This window comes from Mustela nigripes, chromosome 2 (genome assembly GCF_022355385.1).
Source record: "Mustela nigripes isolate SB6536 chromosome 2, MUSNIG.SB6536, whole genome shotgun sequence".
NCBI lineage: Eukaryota > Metazoa > Chordata > Mammalia > Carnivora > Mustelidae > Mustela > Mustela nigripes.
Window position 1 is genome coordinate 10,408,285 of NC_081558.1, and position 20,970 is coordinate 10,429,254.

General features: G+C 38.8%; 2 protein-coding genes across 4 annotated transcripts in view; both read right to left on the reverse strand.

The window, feature by feature from the left end:
• The window catches only part of LOC132011093 (adhesion G protein-coupled receptor E2-like), a 36,128-nt gene extending 35,681 nt beyond the window's left edge, over positions 1-447 (reverse strand). For all 3 annotated transcript variants that reach the window (XM_059389243.1, XM_059389244.1, XM_059389242.1), the window contains exon 1: positions 278-447. In XM_059389243.1, coding sequence (XP_059245226.1) covers positions 278-413 — 136 coding nt within the window. In that variant the 5' untranslated portion in view covers positions 414-447. The remainder of the gene's footprint in view (positions 1-277) is intronic.
• Positions 448-5,468: 5,021 nt separating this feature from the next.
• Positions 5,469-20,970, reverse strand: part of LOC132011094 (adhesion G protein-coupled receptor E2-like) — a 37,011-nt gene continuing 21,509 nt past the window's right edge. The window contains exons 6-9 of the mRNA XM_059389245.1: positions 15,864-15,930; positions 14,218-14,386; positions 14,028-14,138; positions 5,469-6,033 (exon numbers count right to left, since the gene is read on the reverse strand). Of these exons, the coding sequence (XP_059245228.1) occupies positions 6,022-6,033; positions 14,028-14,138; positions 14,218-14,386; positions 15,864-15,930 (359 nt within the window). The 3' untranslated portion in view covers positions 5,469-6,021. The remainder of the gene's footprint in view (positions 6,034-14,027; positions 14,139-14,217; positions 14,387-15,863; positions 15,931-20,970) is intronic.

Sequence of the window (20,970 nt, forward strand, 5' to 3'; positions counted from 1 at the left end):
TTATATTCATTTTCTTTCTCTGAAGAAGCTGGGCCAATATAGCTGATAAAATGAGAAATCTCTGTTGGATTGGCTCCAGGAGTAAGTTTTACTGATTTTCTGCTTTGAGACTAGATATAAATGAGCCAACATCTTTCTTAAAATCTCTTCCCTTTGTCCTTTAGAGAGAAAGTGAGAAAACAAAACAGATTATCAAGAACATAGAATATTATCTAACTGGATAGAGAGTTCCCAGATAGCTTTAGTTATCTGTCATTATTCTTATAATTCTACCTACCTGGCAACAGTAGATTTTTGTTTCTCATGATGCAGACAACTGCGAGCCCAGGCACAGAGGACGTCTTGTCTTGGTCTGTGTGTGTTACAAAGACTTCCTGTTTTAAGTCTGACTTGGGCTCCAGAGGGACTGCCATAGGAAACCACTGGTTTGGATCCTTTCTTTCCTGAGACTCTGTCTTGTGATTAACTTCTCAGAAACTTTACTTCTATTTTTTAAGTATTTGCATAGCATTAGTGGTGTTTGTACTGGAAGCCTCCTTGAAGGTGGTTTTTAAATCTTTGTGGTATAAGAAGATGTGATCCTGTGTATTATAAGAACTTCCCAACATGAAGAATTACTCTGCTCATTTTTCTACTCCATGAAAACTTTGGATCAGAGTCAACAGAATTCATTATTTAGTATCTGTTAAAAGACAGTTTTAAAAAATATTTTATTTATTTAATTTATTAATTTTATTTAAATTCAATTAGCCAACTTTTAGTACATCATTAGTTTTTGATATAATGTTCAATGATATATTAGTTGCATATAACACCCTGTGCTTATTTATTTTATATATATAGAGAGAAAGCAAGTGAGAGAGAGTGTGAGTGGGGGGAAGGGCAGAGGGGAGGGTGGGAGAGAATCTCAAGCAGACTCACTGCTCAGCACAGACTCTCCTGCAACGTGGGGTCTGATTCCAAAACCCAAAGATCATGGCCTGAGCAGAAATCAAGAATTGGATGCTTAATTGACTGAGCCCCCCAGGTGCCCCCAAAGATGATTTTATTGAGGTATAATTGCCATACAGCACTATATTAGTTTTAGGTATACAACATAATGATTTGATATTTGTATATATTATGAAATAATCACCACAATATATCTTCTTGACATCCATTACCATACATAGTTGCAAATTTCGTGTGTGTGTGTGTGTGTGATGAGAACTTTTAAAAAAATTTATTTTTTCAGTGTTTTAAGATTCATTGTTTATGTACCACACCCAGTGCTCCATGCAGTATGTGCCCTCCTTAAGTGATGAGAACTTTTAAGATCTTTTCTGTTAACAACTTTCAAATGTGCAATATGATATTATTAATTGTAGTTACCATGTTGTACTTTACAACCCCGTGACTTATATATTTTGTACATGGATGAATAATATTCATATATGTATATATAAAATTCCATTGTGTGTGCATATATATATATGTATATATGTATATATATACACTACATTTTCTTTATCCATTCATTTATGCCATGAAGATGTTGTGCTACATACATTCCACTGGCATCCATGATTTCATTTTTTAAAATTTAATTTTATTTTTTTCAGTGTTCCAAGATTGATTGTTTATGCATCACACCCAGTGCTCTATCAATATGTGCCCTCCATAATTTCTGATGAGAGATGAGCTGATACCTGAAATGTTTGTTCCCATAGGGATGAGGTATCATAATCTCTCATTGCTTTCAGTTTTTTTTTTCTTGGTCTTTAGTTATCAGAAATTTGATTATATTGTATCTTGGCCCTGATTTGTTTAAGTTGATTCTGCTTGGAGTTACCTCAACTTCTTGAATCTATGTTTTTGTCTTTTGGAAATCTGAGAAATTTTAACCAGTTTTTCCCTCCAAAGAACTTTTCAGTTCCATATTCTCTATCTCCCTCTGGAATTCATTTTTTTTTCTGCTAAAACAAATTGAATGTTTATTACTTTTTCTTCTGGCAGCAATGAAAATCACTAGGGGAATTCATTTTTAAAAAAAGTTAAATTCAATTAGCCAACATATAGTACATAATTTGTTTCAGTTGTACAGTTCAATAATTTATCAGTTGCATATAACACTCAGTGCTTATGACCTAGTTACCCCATTCCCCACCCACCACCCCTCCAGTAACCCTCAGCTTGTTCTCTAGAATTAAGAGTCTTTCATGGAATTAAACTGTAGAAATATTAGATTTTGGGGGGTAGTCCTGTAGGTCCCTGAGATGCTGATAATTTTTTTGTAGTTTATTTTGTCTTATTCAGATTGCATAAATTATATTGTTTTGTCTTCAGGTTCACTGATATTTCCATTCTTTTGTACCCATTCTGCTAGTAAGCCTAATAAGCCTAATAGAGTTTTCATTTCACTTTTTGTATTTTTCAGGTCTAAATTTCCATTAGGTCTTTGTAATCTGTTTGTTTATCAAAGTTCTCTTTTCTTTTCTAAACTTTCTAATTTTTTATTTGTTTCAGAAAAGTTTGCTTGTAATTATTCATTAGAACATTTTTTATGATTGTTGCTGTAAAATATTTGTCAGGTAATTCTAACATTTGTGTCATCTCAAGTTGAGGTATTCCTGGTTCTTGGTATGACACTGATTTCTTAAATTGTATCCTTGGTCTTTATAGTATTGTGTTTTCTAAGTGGATTTTATTATTAACTTTTCTGTTTTGGAAGACTTTTCTGACATTATGCTGGGAGCTGGGGGAAGAGTGGCCATGTTGTTGCTGGCAAGTAAGGGTGGGAATGAATTCCCTCTCAGCCTGCTGACGCTCCTGTGTTGGAAGGGTAACTTGTTCCTGGTGGAGTTGAAAGTTCTCCCTCCATGCCAAGCCTCTGTGTACATCACCCTGATGTGGGATTGTAGGATGCCTTGTAACTGCTCCCCACATGGCCTCTTCTGACACAATGGAAGTCTCTGCCACAAACCGAAGGGATGGGAAGGAACGCTTCCATCACAGCTGGGCAAGGGTAGAGGTCTGGGCTTCCAGACTTGATCTTTGCTGAGGAAAAGAAGCGTGGGGTCAGTTTTTCTCTGCTGTTTGGTTGGAATTGGGCAGTTACTGCTGAAATACTTTCTGTTTTTCCAGGTGCTCCCTTTCCTGGTCCTTTGGATAGGGAGAACTGGCTTTTCTCAGAGACATTTTTTGTTGTCTGCACCTGTTGGCATTTCTGGACTGCCAGCCTCTTCAGTTCCAAGCCTGGGATAGATGAAGCCAAACAAGAGCTTGTGGGACTCGCCACAGCAGAGCTTTTTGGTCCCAAGGTCCTTGTTCTATCTTCCTTCCCTGTATGTTTTAGAGTGGTGTTTTTGTTTTGTATGAAATTGTTTATATATAATTTAGCTGAAGTTATGTTTTTAAAATAAAGTTTTTCCTACTATGTACTTTGTTTTCAACTTACTCTTTAGTCAGCAATATTTGGAGAGGTTTTACATGTCACTGTATATAGATCCACGTCTTTCTTTTCAGCTGCTGTTGTATACATGTAGATTAGAAAATTTATTTTGCTTTTCTCTTTTTTAATGCACATTTAGATGGCCTCCTGTTTCCTATCTCTAAAATAATGCTGCAGTGAATGTCTCAACAATACCATAAGGAGAACATTTTTAAATTTTCTTAGACTAGGTGGCCTCTATACTGGGTTACAGAGCATATATATTTTACATTGTAATAAATTCTGCAACTCTTCTATGTAATGAGATTGTATCAAATTACCCAGGTGCTATAGGAGAGGATCAATTTTCCACATGCCATCAACACTACTGCTATCATATCTTTTTAAATTTTTCATTTTTAACATGAATAATTTTGTTGATCTGTGGCTTAAGTGACCCTTAGGCTCTTGTTAATCATTTATCTCATTTAGAAGGAAATTAATAGGAGAAAGACACAGGAACTTAAAATTGTCAGGAAGGCATGTCCATTATATATTGTGGACAGGAAAAAAAAATCAGACTTCGGGGCGCCTGGGTGGCTCAGTGGGTTAAGCCGCTGCCTTCGGCTCAGGTCATGATCTCAGGGTCCTGGGATTGAGTCCCGCATGGGCTCTCTGCTCAGCAGGGAGCCTGCTTCCTCCTCTCTCTCTCTGCATGCCTCTCTGCCTGCTTGTGATCTCTCTATGTTAAATAAATAAATAAAACCTTTAAAAAAAATCAAAGACTTCAAGAATATAAGCCAGTCTCTCTGAAGGATGGACAGGTTTTTTTATTTTTATTTTTATTATTTTTATTTTTTTAAAAATTTTTTTAAAGATTTTATTTATTTATTTGTCAGAGAGAGAGCGAGTGAAAGCGAGCACAGGCAGACAGAGTGGAAGATAGAGTCAGAGGGAGAAGCAGGCTCCCCGCGGAGCAAGGAGCCCGATGTGGGACTCGATCCCAGGACGCTGGGATCATGACCTGAGCCGAAGGCAGCTGCTCAACCAACTGAGCCACCCAGGCGTCCCTGGACAGGTTTTTTTATTGATAGAATGACACAATCAGTCTAGATGATCTGTAAAAGACATTTCAACTTAACAATTCTAGTTTCTATTTAATTATTAGGAGGCTTAGGGTCTACAGATATCTTGGAATCTTAAAATTATGTATTATCAAATGTTTTATTTATCTTAATATAGAATTAGTATTTCATTAACAGTGCTGCAATTTTTATATGTCTTTGTATTTTCACAGTCATCTCTGTGAATTATATACTCCTATATTTTGCATGCCTTATTTTATTCACTGTATTTTTCTCTTCTTTTTCTTTTTAAGGATTTTATTTATTTGACAGGGAGAGATCACAAGTAGGCAGAGAGGCAGGCTGGGGGTGGGGAGAAACAGGCTCCCTGCTGAGCAGAGAACCCAACATGGGGCTAGATCCCAGGAACCAGAGACCATGACCTAAACCAAAGGCAGAGGCTTAACTCACTGAGCCACCCAGGCACCCCCACTTTATTTTTCTTACTGACTTTAAGGCATACATATGTGTGTATATATCTATCTATATGTATGTATCTTTTGTCAAATAATTCAATTTTTTTTATTGTATCACATGCATTCAGACTCTGAATATGGTGTCTTCTGTCAATATAAATATTTCTCCCCCCAAAAACCTTGTCACCTGCTTTATTTTTGGAGAAGGGTAAAGGAAGAAGAGAAAATATTCACTTGAATTTGAGGGGCAGCTAAATTGGAAGGGAAACCAATTTTAGGCCTCTAAGATTATTCTGGTAAATAAGGAAATACTGAAACTTCCTAGTTTGAAAAGTCAAGAGATAAATATTACCCTAGAGCAAGAACATCCATTTTCACAGGGATAAAAGAATAAAGAACAACAAACACAATAGCAACAGATGGAGTTTTAACAGAGGAAATAAGGCCAAATTTCTCCTTTCAAATACAAAATTTTAATTAAAATATGTTCATAAATCAAAATTATATTCTCTCTTTTAATAAAGTCTTATTTTTAAAGTAATCTCTCTCTTTTTAAATCCAAGTTTAATTTATTGTTATTAGATTCAACAAACATAAAATCTACATTTCAGTAGATACAGAAGAAACATAACCAAAAGGGAAAGAAGAATTACAAAGAATTGCAAAACTAAGCATGTTTAGAAGTGTATACACAGGCAATTAATATGGAGAATTATTAATACAATTGTTATTTTTATTTCACAACAATACTAAAGAGTATGCAAGGAAATAATGATGTTCCATATGAAATGCCTCTTCACACAATTTATTTATTTATTTATTTATTTTTACCCAATGTGGTGGTTGAAGTGACCAGCCCAAGATCAAGTGTCACATGCTCGACTGACTTAGCCAGCCAGGTATCCCTAGTCATAGTCTCTCTCTCTCTCTCTCTCTTTTTAAAATTTATATTTTAATTATTTTTTTATATTATCCCCAGGGATACAGGTCTGTGAATCGCCAGGTTTACACACTTCACAGCACTCACCATACCACATGCCATAGTCCCTCTTGATTCACCCTTGTCTTGTTCTTAACAGGAGCCCTAGGAACCAGAAGAACAGATTGTAATCAGATACAATCCAGCTGCTCCTTCCAAACTGGACTCTGATGGCTAATAGTCTGGCCTATTTCAGGACTTCCCCAGGGATGGGACTCTGCAGACAAGTTGGCAGGTGGGACAGACACTGAAGATGCATCAGTCGAATAGTCACCTGCTGTGGTGGGTCCTGGATGACTTGCACACCCTGTTCATTGTACAGCTTTGGGGGGAGTATCTTGGAAAACCCATGCCACTTGATGGTTCTGCATGTCCATGCTCACATGGATAAAGAACAGGGTAAATATCAACCCTATTACAATCGTAATAAAGATGAGCTTGAGGGTGGTATCCCTATAAACTTAAAATTTCATTTTGGTCCAGGTTTTCAATTGACTGTACGCATTTTGCTTTAATCTTGCCTAAGAGATTGCCCCTCATTTTCTAGTATTCTAGAATATTTTAGTATATTTTAATATACCTGGAATTTGTTCAGTAAATAATTTGTCTTAAATGAATAGGCTGTTGTCCTGACATCATTTACTGAGAAAATCTGTGACTTCCCTGACTTCACATGCAATGCTTCACACACACATTTAGAATGTCATTTTTATGAAACGTTACATTGCTATATGTGACGTGTCCTTTATTTTGATTCATAGACTCCACTTATGTTCCTGGAACAATACCACACATTAAGAAATGCCGTGGTTTTGTTTTTATAGATGTTATGAGGCAATTTCTGTGTTTTATGTCCAATAAATTTAAATCTGGGCTTGAATAAAGAGACAAGTTACTTAGAAGGACTATTGCAGCAGGGAGAAGTTTCTGATCTCAGAAGTCGATGAGCATCTCAAAAATACAGAAAAACGTTCTTATTTTATAGGGTAAAGGAGGAAGCAGACAGAATAAACAGCATTTTTGGAGGGGAAGCTGGACAAATAAGGGGAAATTATCAGTGTGTTGTGACAAAGAGAGGGTCTTGCTGTGGTCAGCCAATTCCCAGGAAAGGTTGATGTGGGGGGGCATGTTCCACTTTTTTGGTACTTGCTAAGATTTGAGGGTAAGCAGAATTCAGGGGCCTGTAGGAAAGAGAGAGGCCTGATTAATGTTTGGTCAAGACAAAGTAGAGAGTAGGAATAGGCCATTGTGAGTACCTCTTCACCTATTCTTCAAGTGAACTGTCACTCTGTCACATTTTTTCTTCTATACACACTTTATGGCTAGTTTACTAAATTCCACAAAAATGTCTTGGGACTTTTATTGTGATTGCATTGACTGATGAGTTTGGAAATAATAACTTCTTTTTTTCTTTTTAAAACTATTTTATCTATTTATTTATGTGTGAGAGAGAGCACACAAGAAGAGAGCAGGAGCAGAGGGAGGAAGAGCAGAAGGAGAGGGACAAGCAGACTCCCACTGAGCAGGAAACCGGACCCTGGGATCATGACCTGAGCTGAAGGCAGATGCTCAACCAACTGAGCTACTCAGGCACCACAGAATTCATAGTCTTTGTGGAACTGAAAAATTATAACTAAGAGTAAATATGCCTCAGGATTTTTTTGTAGTTCAATTTTTTCTTTTTTTAAATTTAATTTTATTTTTTCAGTGTTCCAAGATTCATTGTTTATGCACCACACCCAGTGCTCCATGCAATACATGCCCTCCTTAATTCCCACCACCAGGCCCTCCCAAGCCCCCATTCCTCCTCCCATCCTAAACCCTCAGTTTGTTTCTCAAGTCCAGTCTCTCATGGTTTGGAAATAATACCTTCTTGTTAAAAATTAAAAAAAAATTATTTATTTTCCAGAGAGAGAGAGAGTACACAAAGCAGGCAGAGAGGCAGGCAGAGGCAGAGAGAGAAACAGGCTCCCCACTGAAAAAGAAGCCCAATTCGGGACTTGATCCCAGGACCCTGGGGTCATGATCTGAGCCAAAGCCAGTGGCTTAACCAACTGAGCCACCCAGGCATCCCTGGAAATAATCGCTTCTTAAAAATATTAAGACCTCTCCACCCCACCAACATAACTCTTTCTCTAGGTTATGATTTCTTATTTTACACTTGACAGTTTTCTTCCTGAGAAACTACATGCATTTCTTGTAGGATGGTTCTCAGGTACTTAGAAGATTTAGTTTTGAATTTTATTTTATTTTTATTTATTTTTTATTTTTTTATTTTTAAATATAATTTTTTATTTTTTATAAACATATATTTTTATCCCCAGGGGTACAGGTCTGTGAATCGCCAGGTTTACACACTTCACAGCACTCACCAAAACACATACCCTCCCCAATGTCCATAATACCACCCCCTTCTCCCAAACCCCCTCCCCCCAGCAACCCTCAGTTTGTTTTGTGAGATTAAGAGTCACTTATGGTATGGTATTTTTAAATTTAATTAATTAATTTTATTTATTTTAATTTTAAATTTTTTTAAAATTTATTTTTTATTTATTTTCAGCATACCAGTATTCATTATTTTGGCATCACACCAGTGCTCCATGCAATCCGTGCCCTCTATAATACCCACCACCTGGTACTCTGACCTCCCACCCCTGCCCCTTCAAAACCCTCAGATTGTTTTTCAGAGTCCATAGTCTCTCATGGTTCACCTCCCCTTCCAATTTCCCTCAACTTCCTTCTCCTCTCCATCTCCCCTTGTCCTCCATGCTATTTGTTATGCTCCACAAATAAGTGAAACCATATGATAGTTGACTCTCTCTGCTTGACTTATTTCACTCAGCATAATCTCTTCCAGTCTCATCCATGTTGCTACAAAAGTTGGGTATTCGTCCTTTCTGATGGAGGCATAATACTCCATAGTGTATATGGACCACATCTTCCTTATTCATTCAACCATTGAAGGGCATCTTGGTTCTTTCCACAGTTTGGCGACCATGGTCATTGCTGCTATAAACATTGGGGAACAGATGGCCCTTCTTTTCACGACATCTGTATCTTTGAGGTAAATACCAAGGAGTGCAACTGCAGGATCATAGAGAAACTCTATTTTTAATTTCTTGAATCTCCACACTGTTCTCCAAAGTGGCTGCACCAACTTGCATTCCCACCAACAGTATAAGAAGGTTCCCCTTTCTCCTCATTCTCTCGAACACACGTCGTTTCCTGTCTTGCTAATTTTGGCCATTCTGACTGGTGTAAGGTGGTATCTCAATGTGATTTTAATTTGACTCTCACTAATGGCTAGTGATGATGAACTTTTTTTCATGTGTCTGATAGCCATTTGTATGTCTTGATTGGAGAAGTGTCTGTTCATATCTTCCGCCCATTTTTTGATATGATTATCTGTTTTGTGTGTTGAGTTTGAGATGTTCTTTATAGATCCTGGATATCAAATTTTGTCTGTACTGTCATTTGAAAAGATCTTCTCCCATTCCATGGGTTGCCTCTTTGTTTCCTTTGCTGTGCGATCTTGATGAAGTCCCAAAAGTTCATTTTTGCTTTTGTTTCCTTTGCCTTTGGAGACATATCTTGAAAGAACTTGTTGTGGCTGATATCAAAGAGGTTACTGCCTATGTTCTCTTCTAGGATTCTGATGGACTCCTGTCTCACATTGAGGTCTTTTATCCATTTTGAGTTTATCTTTGTGTATGGTGTAAGAGAATGGTCGAGTTTCATTCTTCTACATATAGCTGTCCAATTTTCCCAGCACCATTTATTGAAGAGACTGTCTTTTTCCACTGTATATTTTTTCCTGCTTTGTTGAAGGTTAATTGACCATAGAATTGAGGGTCCATATTGGGCTCTACTCTGTTCCACTGGTCTATGTGTCTGTTTTTATGCCAGTACGATGCTGTCTTGGTGATCACAGCTTTGTAGTAAAGCTTGAAATCAGGTAACATGACTCCCCCAGTTTTATTTTTGTTTTTCAACATTTCCTTGGTGATTCAGCATCTCTTCTGATTCCATACAAATTTTAGGATTATTTGCTCCAGCTCTTTGAAAAATACCAGTGGAATTTTTATTGGAATGGCATTAAAAGTATAGATTGCTCTATGCAGTATAGACATTTAGACAATGTTTATTCTTCCGATACAAGAGCATGCAATGGTCTTCCATCTTTTTGTGTTTTCTTCAATTTCTTTCATGGGTGTTCCGTAGTTCCCTGAGTACAGATCCTTTACCTCTTTGGTTAGGTTTATTCCCAGGTATTTTATGGTTCTTGGTACTATAGTAAATGGAATCAATTCTCTAATTTCCCTTTCTGTATTTTCATTGTTAGTGTATCAAAAAGTCACTGATTTCTTTATGTTGACTTTGTATCCTGCCACACTACTGAATTGCTGTATGAGTTTCAGTAGTTTGGGGGTGGAGTCTTTTGGGTTTTCCATATAAAGAATCAAATCATCTGTGAAGAGAGAGAGTTTGACTTCTTCATTGCCAATTTGGATACTTTTTATTTCTCTTTATTGTCTGATTGCTGTTGCTTATATTTTGCTTTTTAGCAATGGTATTCTTGTCTTTATCAGGAGAGGGCACCTTATTTAAAACACTTTAAAATTTATTTATTTATTTATTTATTAAAGATTTTATTTATTTATTTATTTGACTGAGAGAGACAGGAGTTAGGCAGTGTGTGTGTGTGGGGGGGGAGCAGGCTCCCTGCTGAGCAGAGAGCCTGATGTGGGGCTCAATCCCAAGACACTGAGATCCTGACCTGAGCCAAAGACAGAGGCTTAACCCACTGCACCACCTATGTGCCCATAAAAATTTATTAAAAAAATTTTTTTTGAGATAGAAAAAGAGTGAGAGAGAGAGAGCGCATAGGGAGGGAAGGTCAGAGGGAGAAGCAGCCTCCCTGTTGAGCAGGGAGCCCCAGGTGGCACTCAGTCCTGACTCCAGGATCATCATCTGAGCCAAAGGCAATAGTTTAACCAACTTACCTACCCATGTGCCCTAAAACTTTGTTTTTGATAACAAGTAAAAGCATGCATACATTTTGTTAAAAACATACTACCACAAACACAAGAGATATCTGATTGATCTTCACCTTGACCTAACCTCCCTTGCATAAGTATTCTCTAATATCAACAAATTATATTTTGTTCTGCCAGACTAGAATCTATAACTTAATTATGAAAAGTTAGATAAAATCATATCTGCATAAACATTAAACTGTGAATAATTCTAAGGTTTTAAAATTATACAGTATTGTGTTATGAATACCTAACCACTTGTACATGGAAATTTTTCCATGTCAACATAGGTAGAAGTGATTTGGTCTTTGTGTCCGTGAACTGACATTCCTTAAAACCAAAATAGCTTTTCATTTCCTATTGATGGTTCACTTGAGTGTCTTGTGCTTTTCTTCCTTCTAGTGCTTCAACAAACACACTTAGGTCATCATTCCCTTTGGGCTCTTTGGGCTTTGAGGCTTTTAAGAGCAGAGAAGATGGCATGCATTCCCCTGGATGAAGAAGAAATTCCTTAGCTGGGTCTCAGCCCTTTGTGGTTGATTCCTGGAAGTTGGAAACCTTAGAATCTGGGAACTAGAAGTTTGTGACTTTAGGAGGCTGGGTACCAGAACCCCTTGCTTCCTGTACCTGGAGATCCAAGACCATTGATCTGCAGTAAGGGGAATTGAAATTTCAGAAGAGATTATGCTGAGTGAAATAAGTCAAGCAGAGAGAGTCAATTATCATATGGTTTCACTTATTTGTGGAGCATAACAAATAGCATGGAGGACAAGGGGATGTGGGATATATGAGAAATTGGAAGAATAGGCTGGAAAGGAATTGGAGAGATTCAGAGAATGGCAGAGACTTTTGTGGACCAGAGGGATGAGCCAGAATGGTTGAGGGGTCCTGATGAGAGAATGTGAGGGCCTGATAGTGAGAAGAGGGGTGCAGTCATGGAGGAGCTACGTAGGAGGAATTGGAAGCTGTGCTGGAAAGAGTCAGGGAGAATAGTGAGAGGGCTTTGAAATGAGGAAGTTAAGACATATGATATAAAATAGTTTGTCTACAGTGTAATAAGCAGCAAATAGCTGAGCGAACAGCTGAATATTTGAATTCAGCCCAATACAAACTGAATTTCCCAGCTGCTAAAACATCCTAAGAGTGTGCTAGAAGATCAGTCTGGGATTTCTGCTTGAGACTTTGTTTTGTAGGGTTATTTTTGTGGGGAAGGACTTGTTTTTGGGGAGTATCTGCATGTTGGGACCAGTACTGTATACTGTCTGCTTCAAGAAACAGCTAGGGACTTCCACATAGTGAATTGAGATCACATTGCTATATTGTGGGTGACTGGATGTTGTTCATGCCTCTTCTTTACCTAGATCCAAAGGAAAGTCTATGTATTGTGGAGGATTAATGGTTTCTAGGGAAAAAGATTGCTTGGAAAATAACTGATATGGAAAATATAAACACACCAAGAAAAGTGCATTGCCCCCACAATCTGGAGAAGGCCCTTCTAGATGTGAACACTTTAACATGAAAAGTAGATAGTTATCCACATCATGTGAATTTCTTTCTTGTGCTTTGCAACAACTAAGAATTTTCTTTTTATTTTTCAATCAAAAATATGTGAACATTCTCTTTTTAAATAGTGTTAATAGTGTATATATACAGAAAAATAGGAAGAATCTCCCCCATATCCCATGACTGCCTTCTCCAATACACAGGCATGATGTACACTTTGAAATGTACTCACTAACTTTCTTAAACATTAATCTACATACATCATAAAATCTATGAGAAAAGAAGTGTTTTTATAATGAAGTCAGGTAGCATAGTTGAAATATAAAGAAGATGAAGAAAGCTCAGGTAGAAAGTTAGCAAGTTTTCCAGGGAATGTTGAGTCATAGAAGTCAGACACACAAGAGGAGTATTTCAAAATAGAGGAGGCAAACAGCATCCAGTCCTCCCAAGACTACCAACTCCTACCAAGAAACCTAAGAGGACCAAAAGATATTTAAAAGTGGAGAACATTGGAGGCCCAAGAGATAGCTCTTTTGGTAGAATGATGGAGGTAAAATCTAGGTTTGAACATCTGGAGGAAGAAGAGGGAGGACCAAACATATAAAATTAATACTTCAGATTCAGAGATTTAACATGTTGCAATGCTGGTGGAAAGGACGTTATTGAGGACATGAGACCAAATATATTAGAGAGAAAGTGTGCGATTGGTAATGTCAACTTACTGAGAAGTCAAGAGAAGTGCTGGTGGAGGGATTAGCCATAAAAGGTAGGAAGCATATTTTGTCTATCTGTGGTGACAAGGTGGAATGAAGAGACAATGAACAAAATGCCAAATGGCTGGTGTTTTTGAGAGTTCAAAATTGATCTTGTTTTTTACTGCTGACTCCTGTTTTCTATATGAAGAAGTCAGTAAGAACATCTGCTGAGAAGAGGAAAGAGTTTGAAGGATGGGATTTTGATGAGTAGAGCATTTGGGAAGGAACAGTTTTAGAAGGAGGACAAACAAGTGGTGCAGAGATGGGCAGATGATTTTCCAGGGAGGGTGGGGGGGCACTGAAGTCGGGGAAAAGTAAGGGAGGCTGAAGACCTCGCATAATTGACATAAACCCTCTGAGTCTAACTTTCTTTCCAGAGTGACCTGGAATAAAGAATGGGCGGTGACTGTGCAGTTTGTGCATTACTGCTCCAGATCATTAATTTATAATTATTTAGCTGACCAAGCCTCCCTCTCTGCTTATAAGTATCTGTCTTTTGTATCTCCTAACCAAGTACAATTAGAAACCATATGCAACATGTCACACAAAGTGGATGCTCTACAATTTGGGGGAAAGAGGGCAGTCTTTTGCAAGGGTCAATGTGAGCATAGAACCTCAGCAAGGGTAAGTGTAGGAAGACATCATTTGAAGACAGAGAAGTGACCTCAGGTATGTCCAAGGGTAAACTAAGAGTGAACCATCCAAGAGCATTACCTGCTATATACCCAGGTTGTCCAGTGAGGCAGACATAGCTTCTTAAGAGGACTTGTTAGTGAAGTGTTTTGGGAACACTGCATAATCTTACCACACTGTGTTTGGAGGCATCAGACATGGTCCCACTTGAGAGCATGTACTTCTCAGACTCAGCTTTTGTTTTCCTGATCCCTTTGAACCATTTCTTGTATTGTTCCTGGACCTGTAGAGTCAGAAAATGCCTGGGTCACTGAAGGGAGTGAGCATAGGAAGGGTCCTGGGAGGGAACTGGAAAGTAGTACCTGCTGACTGAGGATGCAGTACACCAGGAAGATGTAGATGCCCTGCAGGCTGTTGATGATAGTGAAGCGGTAAGCCATGACATGGGCAGCTGGACCCACCTGCAGGATGCCCAGACACCATGTGCAGTCCAAGATGAGCAGCTGAGCTGTGGCTTTAAATGTTAGCATCCTGGGCAGGAGGAGGAAGGAGGTCAGGATGCATCCAGTGCAACCCAACCAGGGCTGGTTTCATGTTCACTCCATGATGCTTCTGACTGAGCTGGGATCAACTTTGACCTTTGTTGTCAATGATCCCCTAAAGAGAAATACTATTTGGGTCCAGGATGGCATTTGACTAGGACTGGGGATAATGTTGACACTCAAGAATGTGAGTCTCAAGAAGATCATGATGTTTCATGAAGATCCCTAATTTTGTTCAGCTGATTTTACTGAGAATGTTCTATGCACCTGGCTCTAGGCTGGGGCTAGGGCATTCAAAAGAACAAAGAACAAGACCTCTGTTCTTACAGACCTTGAAATCTGGTGGAAAGTCAAGAACATATGATCACTTATAACATTTGCGAAGTGAGGTACTTCTTTCCATCCAGGGCTGTTCCTGTCCTCACCCTCTCCATGAACTGAGCCAGGGTATGCTTTACACGGAATAGAGGCCATTGACTCTGTGTAAAGTTGAGGAAACCAGAGGAAATCTCCAAACTCTTAGAGGATGTGATATGAGGATGATGAAGCTGAGTCCACCAGGTGCAAGAGAAGAGGAAAACAGAGGGCAGAGCTTGCATGAAGGCGTGGGCATGGTAGGGTGTGATATTACATTATTTCTTAAAAATAACTGTTATGTTATTTCTTGAGTGTGTTATAAGGATATGAATGTTCACAGGATCTTTTCCCATAGATTCCTGATAGCAATCTCTGCTTATCAGAACAAAGTCAATTCTCTCTGTAGCTGAAGTAGTTTGTTGAGGTTGTGCACAGATGGAATGTTTTTGGTATGGGTGTCAGCAACAAACCACAAAATCTGAGCTGGCTGCCAAGGAGGGTTGCTGCCCTTCTCTCTTCCTGTCCCCTCAGGAGTCCTATGAAGGGACGCCAGAGCCCTGGAGGCGTGAGGACAATGTTCTGTCTGGGGCATGGTGTGCCCCTGTGACCCATCCTCACCTTGTGTTCTGGAGGGTGGACACATCGCTGTTGAGTGAGGAGAGGTTCTTTTTCACAATACAGAAGGTCATCAGAAAGAAAACCAAATTAATCTGAAGAAAACCTACAGGCATTTTAACTACACTCTACATTTGGAAAATCCTAGCTCACCCAGCTGCTAATGTGGCAGGGAAGAAGGTTTTGTGTTTCATAACAGTCCTAGAAAAGCAGAACAAACACCTACTAAATCAGGCCCATGTTTGTCCTGTAACTTCAGTGACTTCAATTCAGTTTGCATGGGAATTCCAAATTTTAGCAGTGGAAATGCTACGTCTCAGGAAACACCTGATTCCTGGTTTTACAGTGGGAATTCCCACCACCTGGGAGTCTCTCATCCATCCTGGGCCAACTGGAATGATTGCTCACCGAGTCTGTCACCCTTCTGATACACCTGATTTTTTAATGACCCTCAGTTGGGCAAGTGGGCTATTCTGATGTCATCTATTACTCACAAAGAAGATGGCACAGATGGAGCCAAGGAAGGTCCATATGAATCCTTTGTCTGTGTGGAGCCAGCATCTAAGAGAAAGATAGGAAGACATGCAAGAGAACATGGGCCTTTATAGATAAAGGATTGATAAACAAACATACCATTCCCCTCCTAATGTTTCCTCCTGCCTCCTTCATCATTGTTATTAATTAGTATTATTTTACTGTTGCTGTTGTTGTGTAAGAACATTGAACATAAGATCTATCCTCATAACAGAATTTCAGAATACAATACAGTACTACCAGTTGTAATCACAATTGTTTATAATTGAAATCTCGACCCTATTTATCTTATAATACTGAAACTTTGTATATGCTTTTTATAGTGGTCATTGTTCTATGAGTGTATACTTATCCCCAAAAGCATTAGGTTGTATACATTCAGTATGTTCAGCTTATACCATGTAAAGCATTCTGTAATAATGTTGTTTTTAAGAAACATAAATTCCTTTCAAGGAGCATTTTTAGGTCTTGGCCTTCAGAAATGTTGGCAGAAATAAGAGAAATTAAAAAAAAAAGAAATAAGAGAAATTTAAAAAAAACAATTTTTTTCCAAATTTTTTAAGTGTTCCAGAGTTTATTGTTTATGCACCACACCCAGTGCTCCATGCAATACCTGCCCTCCCTAATACCCATCACCAGGCTCAGCCAACCTCCCACCTCTCTTCTTTCTAAAACCCTCAGATTGTTTCTCAGAGTCCATAGTCTCTCGTGGTTATCTCCCCCTCCAATTTCCCCCAACTCCCTTCTCCTCTCCATCTCCTCATATCCTTTGTGTTACTCCTTATGCTCCACAAATAAGCAAAACCACACTTTAATTGACTCTCTCTGCTTGACATAAGAAATAAATGCATTTTTGCCAGCATTTCTAAAGACCAAGACTTAAAAGAGCTCCTTGAAAGGAAGGAATTTATGTTTCTTAAAAACAACTTTACTACAGAATGGTTCACATGGAATAAGCTGAACATACTTAAAAATGTTGGCAGAAATAAGTGGATTTTTCCTGCAATTGCACTATTAGATATTTATCCCAAAGATACAGATGTAGTGAAAATAAGGTCCATCTGTACCCCAATGTTCAGAGCAGCAATGTCCACAGTCGCCAAACTGTGGAAAGAACCAAATGGTCCATGTATACTATGTATACATCAGAAAGGATGAATACCCAACTTTTGTATCAACATGGATAAGACTGGAGGAGATTATGTTGAGTGAGATAACTCAAGCAGAGGTAGTCAATTATATGGTTTCACTTATTTGTGGAGCATAAGGAATAACACGGAAGAGGAGAAGTGAGTTGGGGGAAATTAGAGAGGGAAATGAACCATGAGAGAATGTGGGCTCTGAGAAACAAACTGAGGGTTTTGGAGAGAAGAGAGGTGGGAGGTTGGCTGAGCCTAGTGATGGGTATTATGGAGGGCAGGTATTGCACGGAGCACTGGGTGTGGTGCATAAACAATGAATTCTGGGTCGAGGAGTCAAGATGGCGGAGAAGTAGCAGGCTGAGACTACTTCAGTTAGCAGGAGATTAGCTAGCTAGTTTATCTAAAGATTTCAAAAACCTGCAAATCCATTGACAGGTTGAAGAGAAGAAGAACAGCAATTCTAGAAACAGAAAAACAACCACTTTCTGAAAGGTAGGACTGGCAGAGAAGTGAATCCAAAGCGACAGGAAGATAGACCCCGGGGGGAGGGGCCAGCTCCTGGCAAGCTGCAGAGCAATGGAGCATAAAATCAGGACTTTTAAAGTCTCTTCCTCTGAGGGACATCACTCCAGAGAAGCGATGGTGAAGACCATGCGGGGCCAGTGTGGCCTCAGGTCCTGCAGGGTCACAGAAGGATCGGGGGGTGTCTGAGTGTCGCAGAGCTTGCAGGTATTGAACGGGGAAGCTGGCTATAGAGACAGAGCCAACAGTAAGCTCACAGCTCGGGGTTACCTTGAACACATCGCGGGCTCGGTGAGCTCAGAGCGCGGCCAGAGGTCAGGCAGACGGGAGTTACTGGGCGCTGTTCTCTGAGGGTGCACTGAGGAATGGGGCCCTGGGCTCAAGGCTGCTCTGGGATGGAGACCAGGAGGCCGCCATTTGTATTCCAGTCCTGCGGAATCTACGGAAAATGCTCAGGGAACAAAAGCTTCTGAAAGCAAACCCAAGTGGATTACTCAGCCTGGCCCCTGGTAAGGGCAGTGCAATTCCGCCTGGGGAAAAGACACTTGAGAATCACTACAACAGGCCCCTCCCCCAGAAGATCAACAAGAAATCCAGCCAAGACCAAGTTCACCTACCAAGGAGTACAGTTTCAATACCAAGGAGAGCAGCAGAATTCCAGAGGAGGAGAAAGCAAAGCACAGAACTCATGGCTTTTTCCCTGTGATTTTTTAGTCTTGCAGTTAATTTAATAATTTTTTCTTTTTCATTTTTTTCTCTTCTTCTGCTAAATTTTTAAAACTTTTACCCTTTTCTTTTTTAACGTTTTTTTAACTAGTTTATCTAATATATATATTTTTCCTTTTTTATACTTTTCTTTGTTTTCTTTTTAAAATTCTTTTCTTTTCTTTCTTTTTCTTTCTTTCTTTCTGAACCTCTTTTTATCCCCTTTCTCCCCCTTCACGATTTGGGATCTATTCTGATTTGGTTAAAGCACATTTTCCTGGGGTTGTTGACACCCTTTTAGAATTTTACTTACTCCTTCATATACTCTTATCTGGACAAAATGACAAGGCAGAAAAATTTACCACAAAAAAAAAGAAGAGGCAGTACTGAAGGCTAGGGACCTAATCAATACAGACATTGGTAATATGTCAGATCTAGAGTTCAGAATGACAATTCTCAAGGTTCTAGCCGGACTCGAAAAAGGCATGGAAGATATTAGAGAAACCCTCTCTGGAGATATAAAAGCCCTTTCTGGAGAAATAAAAGAACTAAAATCTAACCAAGTTGAAATAAAAAAAGCAATTAATGAGGCGCAATAAAAAATGGAGGCTCTCACAGCTAGGATAAATGAAGCAGAAGAAAGAATTAGCGATATAGAAGACCAAATGACAGAGAATAAAGAAGCTGAGCAAAAGAGGGACAAACAGCTACTGGACCATGAGGGGAGAATTCTAGAGATAAGTGACACCATAAGACGAAACAGCATTGAATAATTGGGATTCCAGAAGAAGAACAAAGAGAGAGGGGAGCAGAAGGTATACTGGAGAGAATTATTGGGGAGAATTTCCCCAATATGGCAAAGGGAACAAGCATCAAAATTCAGGAGGTCCAGAGAACGCCCCTCAAAATCAATAAGAATAGGCCCACGCCCGGTCACCTAATAGTAAAATTTACAAGTCTTAGTGACAAAGAGAAAATCTTGAAAGCAGCCCAGGAAAAGAAGTCTGTAACATACAATGGTAAAAATATTAGGTTGGCAGTGGACTTATCCACAGAGACCTGGCAGGCCAGAAAGAGCTGGAATGATATATTCAGAGCACTAAACTAGAAAAACATGCAGCCAAGAATACTATATCCAGCTAGGCTATCATTGAAAATAGAAGGAGAGATTAAAAGCTTCCAGGACAAACAAAAATTGAAAGAATTTGCAAACAACAAACCAGCTCTACAGGAAATATTGAAAAGGATCCTCTAAGCAAAGAGAGAGCCTACAAGTGGTAGATCAGAAAGGAACAGAGACCATATACAGTAACAGTCACCTTACAGGCAATACAATGGCACTAGTTACCCTAAATGTTAATGGGCTAAATGCCCCAATCAAAGACACAGGGTATCAGAATGGATAAAAAAAAAAAAACCATCTATATGTTGCCTCCAAGAAACTCATTTTAAGCCCGAAGACACCTCCAGATTTAAAATGAGGGGGTGGAAAAGAATTTACCATGCTAATGGACATCAGAAGAAAGCAGGAGTGGCAAACCTTATATCAGATCAATTAGATTTTAAGCCAAAGACTATAATAAGAGATAAGGAAGGATGCTATATCATACTCAAAGGGTCTGTCCAACAAGAAGATCTAACAATTTTAAATATCTATGCCACTAACGTGGGAGCAGCCAACTATATAAACCAATTAATAACAAAATCAAAGAAACACATCAACAATAATACGATAATAGTAGGGGACTTTGACACTACCCTCACTGACAAGGACAGATCATCCAAGCAAAAGATCAACAAGGAAATAAAGGCTTTAAACGACACACTGGACCAGATGGACATCACAGATATATTCAGAATATTTCATCCCAAAGCAACAGAATACACATTCTTCTCTAGTGCACATGGAACATTCTCCAGGATAGATCACATCCTCGGTCCTAAATCAGGACTCAACCGGTATCAAAAGATTGGGATCATTCCCTGCATATTTTCAGACCACAATGCTCTGAAGCTAGAACTCAACCACAAGAGGAAGTTTGGAAAAAACCCAAATACATGGAGACTAAACAGCATCCTTCTAAAGAATGAATGGGTCAACCGGGAAATTAAAGAAGAATTGAAAAAATTCATGGAAACAAATGATAATGAAAATACAACGGTTCAAAATCTGTGGGACACAACAAAGGCAGTCCTGAGAGGAAAATATATAGTGGTACAAGCCTTTCTCAAGAAATAAGAAAGGTCTCAGGTACACACCCTAACCCTACACCTAAAGGAGCTGGAGAAAGAAGAAAGAAACCCTAAGCCCAGCAGGAGAAGAGATATCATAAAGATCAGAGCAGAAATCATTGATATAGAAACCAAAAAAACAATAGAACAAATCAACGAAACTAGGAGCTGGTTCTTTGAAAGAATTAATAAAATTGATAACCCCCTGGTCAGACTTATCAAAAAGAAAAGAGAAAGGAACCAAATAAATAAAGTCATGAATGAAAGAGGAGAGATTACAAATAACACCAAAGAAATACAAACAATTATAAGACCATACTATGAGCAACTCTATGCCAACAAATTTGACAATCTGGAAGAAATGGATGCATTCCTAGAAACATATAAACTACCACAACTGAACCAGGAAGAAATAGAAAGCCTGAACAGACCCATAACCAGTAAGGAGATAGAAATAGTCATTAAA